The sequence below is a fragment of the Cololabis saira genome, chromosome 20 (genome assembly GCF_033807715.1).
Source record: "Cololabis saira isolate AMF1-May2022 chromosome 20, fColSai1.1, whole genome shotgun sequence".
NCBI classification, from domain to species: domain Eukaryota; kingdom Metazoa; phylum Chordata; class Actinopteri; order Beloniformes; family Belonidae; genus Cololabis; species Cololabis saira.
The window spans coordinates 27092754-27104925 of NC_084606.1; the positions used below are offsets into that span (position 1 = coordinate 27092754).

At 39.4% G+C, this 12172-nt stretch overlaps 1 protein-coding gene across 1 annotated transcript in view; it reads right to left on the reverse strand.

The window, feature by feature from the left end:
* Positions 1 to 1342: 1342 nt before the first annotated feature.
* Positions 1343 to 12172, reverse strand: part of plcb3 (phospholipase C, beta 3 (phosphatidylinositol-specific)) — a 69090-nt gene continuing 58260 nt past the window's right edge. The window contains exons 25-34 of the mRNA XM_061710650.1: positions 11598 to 11721; positions 11186 to 11227; positions 10965 to 11074; positions 10747 to 10856; positions 9114 to 9273; positions 8960 to 9036; positions 8692 to 8781; positions 8548 to 8605; positions 8349 to 8435; positions 1343 to 6144 (exon numbers count right to left, since the gene is read on the reverse strand). Of these exons, the coding sequence (XP_061566634.1) occupies positions 5839 to 6144; positions 8349 to 8435; positions 8548 to 8605; positions 8692 to 8781; positions 8960 to 9036; positions 9114 to 9273; positions 10747 to 10856; positions 10965 to 11074; positions 11186 to 11227; positions 11598 to 11721 (1164 nt within the window). The 3' untranslated portion in view covers positions 1343 to 5838. The remainder of the gene's footprint in view (positions 6145 to 8348; positions 8436 to 8547; positions 8606 to 8691; positions 8782 to 8959; positions 9037 to 9113; positions 9274 to 10746; positions 10857 to 10964; positions 11075 to 11185; positions 11228 to 11597; positions 11722 to 12172) is intronic.

A 12172-nucleotide genomic window follows, 5' to 3' on the forward strand; every position in this document is an offset into this window, starting at 1 on the left:
TCTGTTTGTAAAGAAAGACATGCTACCTCTGCTAAAACATGCTACACTAGTTCCATTCAATTGTATTTATATAGCGTCTAATACAACAAAAGTTGTCTCTAGGCGCTTTGCAGAGTTCCCAGAACATAAACCCCCGAGCAATTATTACATAAACAATGGCAGGTAAAAACTATAGTGGGAGAAAAACCCTAAGCCAAACAGTTGCAAGGAAAAACTCTCCTTTAGGAGGGAACTAGTAAATAAGTGTCTATCTTATTAGTGTTGTGACAAAGCCACTTGATGTAGCAAGACCACTTCTGACCACAAGGGGGCAGCACATCACAAGAATATTCATGCATCACCTCCTTGTGTAAGGCATGAAGGCAACATCCAGTTTTTAGTAACAAAAAATACAGTTCCTTTAATGACCACTAGAGGCTGGTTCCATTTCCATCGATCCCATTGAAAGTTTTGGTCTCCATAGCTAGATTTCAAACCCACAGCAAAAGTCCAGGGGCGTGAATTTTTATGTACCAGTTCAGGTAAAATGCTATAAAGCACCAACTGTACACATAATTAGGTGTGTGGTCTTTTGACTAAGGGCTTGCAATGGTTAATAGCACCGTCTTGACATATATCTGTGAATGAAAACCAAAGTGCATAGCCATTTTTGTTTCATAGATAATATACATTGTTATGCGGTAAATTGTATCAACAAACCACTGCAACCAGTTGGTCTAGAAGGCCAGAGGACAAACCTTCGCTACGCTCCCCCAGTGGTATTTATATTTATTAAGTTACTGTTTTGCCATTTTATCTTATTTGATTTTTTTGTGCTTGTATTCGAAATAAAGATAATCAATCAGATAAAGGTTGGTTTTCTCATGTTTAATTTTCAATCAATTTTTTTCAGTTTCCAATCATATCCACCCAATAAAAAAGGAGTTTGGAGGGATTTGTTTATGCCATTATAGTCAGTGTCATTATTATGTGTTTGTTGGTAATACTTAATACAAAAAAAAAAAATCATTATGATCAAATTTGACATATGTTGACATCATGAAAAACTACTTACAATCCCATAACTCCACTCAAACAAGCACACACTCCTCCTGCTCAGTAACTCGGGCTTGATTGAGCAGGATGTGCAGCAGTTTGAAGGCGCGTCACTCGTCTTTAAATGCTGCAAACATCATCTGTGAATTTAAGATGTATGAAGCTCGGCCTCTGTCAAATTGAATTAACCCTTTTCATTACAAATAAAGTAATATCAAGAGCGCAAAGAGACAAAAAAAGAGCCTCTTCATCTTCTAATATTGTAAAGAAAACTAGAAAACAGCATGTTATACTCCATAACTGGAAGTTAGAAGTTTATTACTGAATGATGAATCATATACTTTATATTAATTATGAACAAACAATAAAATATTACATCTGGATCAATGTATAGTATTCCCTTTATATCTGACAATCATATACACTACATATACACGGTCAACAAAACATGCTATACATCTTGTCTAATGTAAATTGCATGCTGCCTCTCACTAACTGAAGTGTACACACTTGACTGCTGCTTTTAATTAATTTAACTAGCCAGGAAGTAAAAGATGGTCTCATTACTGTGTGAAACTGGGGGCGAGGAAATGGGACAGTGAGGCTGAGAGAGGGAGAAAAGAGGGAGAAAAGACGGAGAGATGACAGCCAGAGGCCTCAGGGAGGGCCTGAGGGAGGCTGGTCACCAAATGTCTAATAAAGGAGAAAGTCAATGATTGTTTGTGTGCGATGCAGAAGTCAGCACTCTGCTATGTTTATGTCCAGTAATGATATTGTGTGCATCGGTTTAAAATAGAGTTATGCACATAAACAAAACAGAAATAGGATTTAAAAACTCAGAAGAAACTACAAACAGCCTCGGGCTGCATTCTGGTAGAAAGGAAAATGGCTAACGGCGTAAGCGCACTGACTGTGCTTCAATCTGTGTGGCAAAGCAGCACAGGCCACAATAACAGCATGTGTTAAACTGGACCAAAAACAGCGCCCGTTTGTTTTTTTTTTCTTTTTAAAAGAAACCTTGAAACTGGAATATACGGCGCGTTGTGACCGTAACGTTTAGCTATCTGGTCCCCACAAAAGGTGGAAAGGAGACAACTGTAGCACGCACAGCTCTGTTTTGAGACACATAAATGATAATGAGCATCGTTATGCTAAAATTCTGATGTTGTACTGCAAGTTATGTTTGAAAACTTATTTCAGCACGTGAGCAAACACCTGCTAATTAACACACATTTAGATAATAGTATCTACCAGGGGTTAAAGGTCATAAGTCATTATGAATGTGTTACATTTCATGGTAGCCCAAAATGTGTTGATTCAGAAAAGTCTAGGACTGATTGACTGACTAGTGAAAGTCTAAGTAAACTGTGTATATAGTTTACTGGGACTGAAAGATTGAACTAAACATTTTTCCCTCGTTACCAGTTCACCAATATGCTAAAATTCGTTTAACCATCCAGAATTCACTTTTTACGTGGATCCAGTCTCGAAGGTATGTACCATAAACGAATATCGAACTCTTATATGCACCTGTAAACTGTATTGATTTGAACTTTTCTGATCTATAAAGACATTGACCCGTGGCATGCCATCTACATTAAACTTCAACGGCTACATTTCTACTGTCGAGTCTGCAGGTTGAACAAACTAAGTTTTATTTAGCACTTTATTTTGTTGCGTTTTCCATATGTGCAAACAAAAGTGTAGTTTGTTTGCATCTATGGGAACAAATTCAGTTTGTTCACTTATTAGACCATGTTTTTTCATATTTTTAGTTTTCTTCTTATACATTAACAACTGTGATGCGGATAAACTGCAAAACACAATCTTTAACAGCACCTGAAGTGTAGTTATTACATCAGATTTCTTCACAAAAAAGTTTGTTCTTATGCCACGTGAGGCACAACTTCTTAGATTATACAAGTTTGATCAGTTAAATTCTTGTGCATGTGCAGTTATGACGTTTTGCATTATTAGTGAAAGCGGTACCAAATACATGAAAAGTTCAAAGCGCACAGAGAAAATCAAAAGCAAAAAAAAAAAAAAACCTTGTCAAATCTTTACAATCCACTCAGATATTTTCTCCCTAAGATCTTATAAAAATGGACGACTACTCATACGTAAGAGTGACACTTGTCATTGTAAAGTGGTTGTATTGATAAGTACATCACAGGAAGAAAAAGGTTTCACAAACAACCAAATCAGATTTATAAAAAAAAAAAAAAAAAAGGTAAGTTTTAACAAATAAACAATGTAAAAAGGCATGTTTGCTTTCCACAAAACAAAGAATGAAAGACCCTTTCAGTACCTGATAATCCTGTACAACATAATACAGATGTCAATTTAAAATACTTGCCTTGGACATGGCCTGCAAGGAATGTGTCCAGATGTTTTGGTAAAGCTTTGACAGTCACACCTCTCGAGTCCTTTGTACAATTAGTGCTTAGAAACACTTTACGTTAGTGCAGGACAGAGGTTACACGCTGGCAATCCCCATCTGTGACTATTGGGGATAAAGAGGTCAGAGATTTCATATTTTCTTTAAATAAAAAAAAACACTGACCCCTGCAAGTGTTTGATGCAGAAAAATAAAAAAGCACATTTTGAAAGTGTGTTGGAAACTTAATATTACAACATTTCAATTATTCAGCAGCCTGAATGGATTCTTTCCTCCATCATTAAAGACTTAAAACCATTTTTTAAAAGTAGTTAAAGTATAATACAAATGATAGTTTACATGATAGTGCATGTACGAGAGGGACGATCAGACAGGCAGCCAGTGCTCATCGAGAGGAGTGAGGTGGGACAAATTTGCCTCAATTTCACCTAAAACCAATACGTTTTGTTGTTTTTTTTGGTGACAAAAGATTAACATGAACCCCTTTTTGACTCCTCTGACCGCAATCCCCCACAAGCACTAGTAGTCAGTAGTAAAATTCACGTACATCTAAAAATCTACATCGATTGCCTATACACAGTACCATCATTCACCCCGTCAAAGTGGACGACACATGATAGAAAGAGAAAAGGGTTGGCGTGACACAGAGGACACCAATAAATACAGACAAATGAGAAGCTTTAGTGGTAACAAAACAGATATTTAACTTAATGTACCATCTAGTTTGTGCCCCGCGGAGCTTGCATTCAATATCTGGCTGCACAGTGCAGAAATGTGGGGGAAATGTGCGGAATATCTAAGAGAGTATATTTGACCTAAAATAGAAAAATTACATCAAACCTTTCCTATGTCCACTTACCAAAAGAAAATTAAGAAGAAAAAAAAAAAAATCAAATAACCAGAGTAATGGATATTTGAGGCTTAAGTTAAAGCAGCAGTTAATGACTACCACGAGACAGAAATAGAATCTCCATTACAATTTTTACATCAAGATGTCAAAGTGCAGCTTTAAGTCATCGTCAGAAGACCGCGTCCCACAGTAGCCTTGCTAATTTAGCAAATGTCATTCTTCAGTCTTCCAAAGTAGCAAGCCAACTAAAGCAGCACATGTCCAACAAACACACGCATACACACACTCTTGTCTAACTGACTCGTGCCACTTGGAACGTGGCATTGCTGTCCCCGAAAAAGGGGATTATCTTCTGGCTACACACAAGCACCCATATACGTACATATATAGATCTCCAATATTTCTACAACTATTGAGGTTTTATCCTGCGAGTACAAGCGTGAGATTTCTGCTGCCTAAACAGGAAGTGGATTGGATGAGATGAGGATTTTAGACACTAAACCAATGATGGACACCCGTGGCTTTTAGAGAGAGCGTGTGTATGGGCGTTTAGAGAGAGCTGTCTGCTTTTAAACTACTTAGAAGGAGAAAGGGTTACATCACTTAAGCGCTAATTTGGAAATCTAATAATTTACACTTTTGGGCATTTCTCTGTAAAATACCTCTGGATTATTTCAACTGTGACCATGAATTTAAACAGAGGCCAGAGATTTTATTCTGACCAATGATGACGGAAATTATGAGACAGGTGGAGCTCAGGGTAGAGTATAAAAGGATTAAACCATTTGGAAGAATAGACTACTTAAATTGCCAATAATAATAATAAAATGTATATCAATAAAGACAAAAATAAGGATACAGCACCACCTGCTGGTCAACTGATGCAATTACAGCTAAAACCTCCAATTTAAAAACCTACAAAAACAAAAAGGTCTTGAGTAATATTCATGCACTTCTTACTGTATTTCCACAAAAGAAAAATATTTTTGGTATTATTTGTAGCACTGGAATATCAGCTCAAGTTATATTTTAAATAGCTACTAGTACAGTTGTTAAAAACCAGTGTCATATATCAACAAAAAAATTTGAATGTTGGCAGCATCCATCTCTTTTAAAACGCTTAAGCCAAGAGCGTGCATGTTAGACTTCCGCTCTCTAGCGCTGCTCCTCGCTCCGCACATTTTAAAGCTTTCCAGAAAGGTCAAAGAGGTTTGAGCTGCTACAAAAACAGAAAGACAGCCGTGTTGCAGGACACAGAAATGGAAATGGTGCAAAGAGAAACGGCACAATGAGACATGGAAAGCAAAGCAAACGTGAGAAAAACGTAAAAATAAAGTTTGATTATGGTTGTTATGAAATAGTCCAACAAATGAAACAATTCATTAAACAGTAAACTAATAATATTACAGCTCTGTAGACGAGGACAAAACAGTTTGTCTTTAAAAAACAAAAAATAAAATAAAATTAGTTCATCTTTATCATTACTATCCAACATTACAAATCAATATAGACCCCTGCTGAATGTACTTTTTTTTTGTTTGTGCAAGAAATGAGTCTAATTGATTGAATTCTCCGCCTCCGACACGACGGGCGTGTTGGAGGAAGAGGTGGAATCAGCCAGCGAGGCAATGCTATTGTCCGTGCTCCTGTTCCAGGTGTTGCGTTTGGGCGTCGACGGGTTGGAGGGGGTGGAGCAGTAGGAGGGCGGGTCCGAGCTGGGGCTGCTGTGATTGGAGATGGAGGAGAACAGGGCATCCTTTTTGAGGCCTTTGTTCTGAAGCTCCATGTGAAGGTACTGGCAGATTTCTTCAGGTAGCTGCCGGTACTCCTCCTGCAGCTCTCTGTCCAGCTGAGACTGAAGCTGGAGAAGACCACACAACACAACAGTAACATCATTAGGTGCTTTTTTTCCCCTCCACTCTCATATATGACCAGTAGGGATGGGCGGTATGGACTAAAAAATGTATCACGATAATTTCTGGCATTTATCCTGATAACGATAAAAATGACGATAAAAAAAATACCAATTCAGCTCCACCTTTTCAACTATAAATCTATCTCGCTCTCAGATCCGCCATGTTTGTTACACAAAAACGTCATCAACGGGAATTTATCCTTCTTTCTGTCTTTCTTTTTGGCTCATTTCTTTCTTTCTTTTTGGCTCATTTCTTTCTTTCTTTCTGGCTCATTTCCTTATTTCTGGCTCATTTCTTCTGTTTTTCTTTCTTTTTGGCTCATTTCTTTCTTTCTTTCTGGCTCATTTCTTTCTTTCTTTCTTTCTTTCTTTCTTTCTTTCTTTCTTTCTTTCTTTCTGGCTCATTTCTTTCTTTCTTTCTTTCTTTCTGGCTCATTTCTTTCTTTCTTTCTGGCTCATTTCTTTCTTTCTTTCTTTCTGGCTCATTTCTTTCTTTCTTTCTTTCTCTCTTTCTTTCTTTCTTTCTTTCTGGCTCATTTCTTCTGTTTTTCTTTCTTTTTGGCTCATTTCTTTCTTTCTTTCTGGCTCATTTCTTTCTTTCTTTCTTTCTGGCTCATTTCTTTCTTTCTTTCTTTCTTTCTTTCTGGCTCATTTCCTTATTTCTGGCTCATTTCTTCTGTTTTTCTTTCTTTTTGGCTCATTTCTTCCTTCCTTTCTTTCTTTTTGGCTCCTTCCTTTCTTTCTTTTTGGCTCCTTCCTTTCTTTCTTTTTGGCTCCTTCCTTTCTTTCTTTTTGGCTCCTTCCTTTCTTTCTTTCTGGCTCCTTCCTTTCTTTCTTTTTGGCTCCTTCCTTTCTGGCTCCTTCCTTTCTTTCTTTTTGGCTCCTTCCTTTCTTTCTTTTTGGCTCCTTCCTTTCTTTCTTTTTGGCTCCTTCCTTTCTTTCTTTTTGGCTCCTTCCTTTCTTTCTTTTTGGCTCCTTCCTTTCTGGCTCCTTTCTTTCTTTCTTTCTGGCTCCTTTCTTTCCTTCCTTTCTGGCTCCTTTCCTTCCTTCCTTCCTTCCTTCCTTTCTGGCTCCCTTCCTTCCTTCCTTCCTTCCTTCCTTCCTTCCTTCCTTCCTTCCTTCCTTCCTTCCTTCCTTCCTTCCTTCCTTCCTTCCTTCCTTCCTTCCTTCCTTCCTTCCTTCCTTCCTTCCTTCCTTCCTTCCTTCCTTCCTTCCTTCCTTCCTTCCTTCCTTCCTTCCTTCCTTCCTTCCTTCCTTCCTTCCTTCCTTCCTTCCTTCCTTCCTTCCTTCCTTCCTTCCTTCCTTCCTTCCTTCCTTCCTTCCTTCCTTCCTTCCTTCCTTCCTTCCTTCCTTCCTTCCTTCCTTCCTTCCTTCCTTCCTTCCTTCCTTCCTTCCTTCCTTCCTTCCTTCCTTCCTTCCTTCCTTCCTTCCTTCCTTCCTTCCTTCCTTCCTTCCTTCCTTCCTTCCTTCCTTCCTTCCTTCCTTCCTTCCTTCCTTCCTTCCTTCCTTCCTTCCTTCCTTCCTTCCTTCCTTCCTTCCTTCCTTCCTTCCTTCCTTCCTGATTTAACGCAGAACCATAAATCAGCTTTACACAAAAACGTCATCAATGGGAATTTATCGTTTTTACCGCGAGATGAGAAATTCTCATCGTGGGGAATGTTTTTGACGGTTTATCGTGAACGGTAAAATATCACCCATTCCTAATGACCAGAACATTTTTTTAAAGTGCTTTCAATCTTTTCTGAATAGCATTTTTTTTGTATTATGAGCATGATGTGATCCAACTGTGCAGGTTCACGCCATCCACATCCTCTGTACAACTATACATTTGGACCAAACCGTTCTCTTGACTCTTCAGTTTCCTTTCTTTTGTCCTCTCTCTCTCTCTCTCTTCTATTATTACTCACACTCGAGGAGTAATTGTTCAGACCCGGTAGATATCTCCTGGTTGGGTCCACTTACAAGTGCTTAGAGACACATGTGGACCCACTCAGGAGATATCTACATTCGGATCTTATCGTCAAGGCCACATTCGGAGGCGGTCTGGGAGGCATTTTTATCACAGTGCGAACTTAACATGATCTTTCCACGAAGACGGTTCTCCCTCTAACAGCATTAGTGAAGAAGAAGAAAATAAAATGACAGCTCACCTCTGGCAGCTTGAGGTCCATCTCCTTTAGGACCTCCTTCTGGTCCTGCTCAAGGTTCTTCTGCCTCCTGGTCTGCATCTCGTCCAGCTGACGTCCCAAAAGCCGGGACAAGCAGAGAGAGAAAATTAAAAACGGGTAAAAATGAGCTGTGCTGAAACTCTGAAGGCCTCTCGGGGACGAGCGTGTGACGTGATCTTACCCTGCGGATCAGGGCCACAGAGTCCTGAATGTGTTTCCTGTTGATCTCATTCAGCTCCCTGATGGACAAAAGTAAAGATACGTGAATGGAAGTAAATAAAAGAGAGACGAGTAAATAAACAAACGTTAAACAAACAGTTATTACGATTCAGCTTTGTCTTTGTCTCTGATCTTGGCCTCACTGATGCTGTTCTGTCGCTTCCTGTCCAGGATCTTCTGAAGCTCTTTCTTCTCTCTGCAGACGAGGTTGAATAATGACGTTATATCCAGAAGTGACAGGTTGTTGGTTTTAGACAGAAATCCGAGACATAATAAAACCACTTGTAAAAACCAAAACAGCACTGCCATCAGGCCAATTTTTGTCTCAAAGTTTCCTATTTCACGCCTGCGGGGGGTGAAACGGCTCCACTTACTTCTCACACGTCTCCCTGAGTTTCTTCACCTGAGCTTCTTGACATTCTTGTGCTATGTCCTTTAACTTCTTAAATGCCTGAACAGACACAGAACCACAGTTTGTCAGTAAGCAACGGCGGATTGGCTGAAGGGCCACAGACTTTCTGGCGTCACCTCTTGGAGATGTGCGTGCTGCTTCTGTCTCTCCAGCGAGTGCAGCTCTTGTCGCAGCTTGAGGAGTTCCTGCATCTGCCACTCCCGGATCTGGACCGTCTGCTTCTCGTGCTCCTGATCCAGCGCTGTCAGCTCGCTCTGCGCCTGGGCCTGCGGCTCACTGCGGCACACGGGAAGCAGTTACCGTCTTTTCCACGCTGGTGCATCATCAATCCATCCCTCTATCATATATCAGTCTTATTCATCGTTACAAGCAAGAAGAGTCAAGATTACAGACAGCAATGAGGTGTACAGGGGGAAGCTGGAGAACCGGCCCCTGCAGAACAACCAGATACGTGAGGTTGGGGATGAGGAGGATCACGGGCTTCGAGCAGGACGAGGACTAGATCAGGGGTCGGCAACCCAAAATGTTAAAAGAGCCATATTTGACCAAAAACGCTAAAAACAAATATGTCTGGAGCCGCAAAAAAATGAAAAGTCTTGTGTAAGCCTTAGAATGAAGGCAACACATTGTGCATGTATCTATATTAGTTATTAATGGGGGAATACTTCGAGCAAAAAGTCAAAATGTCGAGAAAAAAGTCGAAATGTCGAGAAAAAAGTCAAAATGTCGAGAATAAAGTTGACATGTCGAGAAAAAAGTCGAAATGTCGAGAGAAAATGTCGAAATGTCGAGAAAAAAGTCGAAATGTCGAGAAAAAAGTCGAAATGTTGCGATTAAAAAGGAAAGGAAAAAGGAAGAAAAAAAGAGAAAAAAGAAGAAAAAAAGAAAAAAGAAGAAAAAAAGAAAAAAAGGAAAAAAAAGGTCAAACATTTTTGAAAAAGCTCCAGGAGCCACTAGGGCGGCGCTAAAAAGCCGCATGCGGCTCTAGAGCCGCGGGTTGCCGACCCCTGGACTAGATGGATGGATGTCTGGGTGGAGCCACTGAACTGAACACATTCTTCAACAAGTACAGTTCAGAATCAATCCCAGCATCCTCCTGTCCCGCCCCTGGCCAAACAGGCCTCCTACCTGTCCACTTTCAACACTTCCCTAAAAACCCACCTTTTCAAAACTGCTTTCATATAAATTACTCTGTACGCCCCATAATCTCCTCTTGCATATTTTAATCCTGCTATTGTCTTTTAATCTGATTTTAACATTTGTGTGTAAAGCGTCTTTGTGTACCCTTTTAAAAGCGCTTTACAAATAAAATGGATTATTATTGTCATCATTATTTTCCCTTGACCCACAGCTTCCCTGTCACTCGTCATCATCCACCTCAGTCATGCATCTTACTGGTGTTTACTTTGTTGTCTGCTACCACACTGTAACACCTTAGTAACTAAACAAGATCCCTGCAGTTTGCTTATCGTCCTGGGGGTGGAGTTGAAGATGCCATCATGCACCATATTACAGGATTACTGTCCACCTGAGGAACCACCTCCGACCAGGCGGTCAGCAGCACATGAGCACCCCGGGGGACTGTACTCTCACCCTTCCTCTTCTCCCTGTACACCGCAGACTTCCCCTACAAGTCCTGTCGCCTGCAGAGATACTCAGGGACTCTGCAGCTTTTTTACTTTGTTTTAGCATCGAGCTGCCTCCCATCTGACTGCCTGCTTTTCCCTCCCATTAAGCTTCTGGACTCACTTCTTCCTGATGCTGCTTTTCAGACGTTTTTCAATCTGACTCCGTCTCCTCTGGGTGTCGGACTGAAGCTGGCTGCTCCGGCTCTTCTGCTCTTTGCTCAGATTCCACACCTGCACGAGGAAAAGCCAAAACACTCTGTAACTGGTAGGTGGGAGGAAAACCATGCATGCGTGTCCCGTGTGGAGGACTTGTCACGTCGGAGTTCATCGGCCGCGCACCTTTTTAAGGTTTTTCTTGTGCAGCTCTTTGAGTTCTTTCCTCTGTTTCTTTAGCAGCTTCAAGTAACTCTTCTGCTCTCTCAACTCATCTGGAGTCTGAGCCTTGATGTCTGAAAAACAGATGGAAATACTGAAAAGTGGCCACTTCCTGTTAGTCCACATTTAAAAAATAAAGGAGATTAGAGACAAATGAAATGGTGTCAGCCATGTGATGACCTTACCTGCCAGGACACTAGCTATGAGGTCCTCCTTCTGAGTTTGTGCTGCACACACAGAGTCACATGCACCCAGAAAGAAAAGAGACAAATCACACACACACACACACAAAGGACATGAAATGAATTATGATCAACATGATTTGTGCTTACTGCAAAAGAAAAAAAAGAAAAAGCATGAACATGATTATAAAACATAACATATTTGGTCTAAACCAGAATGATAGTTTTCATATTTGGATGAAATAAGACAAGTAAGATCCCATCAAGACATCTACAAGACCAAACATGTTAACTAATGAAGAGCAACACTGCAGATGTACAAAAATTAAACATGATAAAACTTTAAGAGAACATATGGATCAATGCCCGGATGGGGAGGATTTGCTCATCTAATCATCTTGTGTTTTGTCCTGACCTGGTACGGGTAACCTGACGGGGTCCTGGCATTCCTCGAAGGGGGAGGAGATTTGCTGAACGGGGGACGGGAGTTTACTTCCTGGATTGGCATCACTCTCTCTGTTGATCTCTTTTTCTTTGGGCTGGTTGGAGACACGTTGAGTAAAAGTTAGAAAGCACACTTCATGAATTAATACAGACCGATACTCCAACCTCCAAAAAAATAAAAAAATAAATAAAAATTGATTTTCCTGTTGTTTTTTTTTTTTGTTGGGGGTTGTGGTGAAGAGAGAAGGAAAAGGGAAAAAAAATACACATATATATATATACATATACATATATATATATATATATACATATATATATATACATATATATACATATATATACATATACATATATATATATATACATATACATATATATACATATATATATATATATATATATACATATACATATATATACATATATATATATATATATATATATACATATACATATATATACATATATATACATATATATATATATATATATATATATATATATATATATATATATATATATATATATATATATATATATATATAT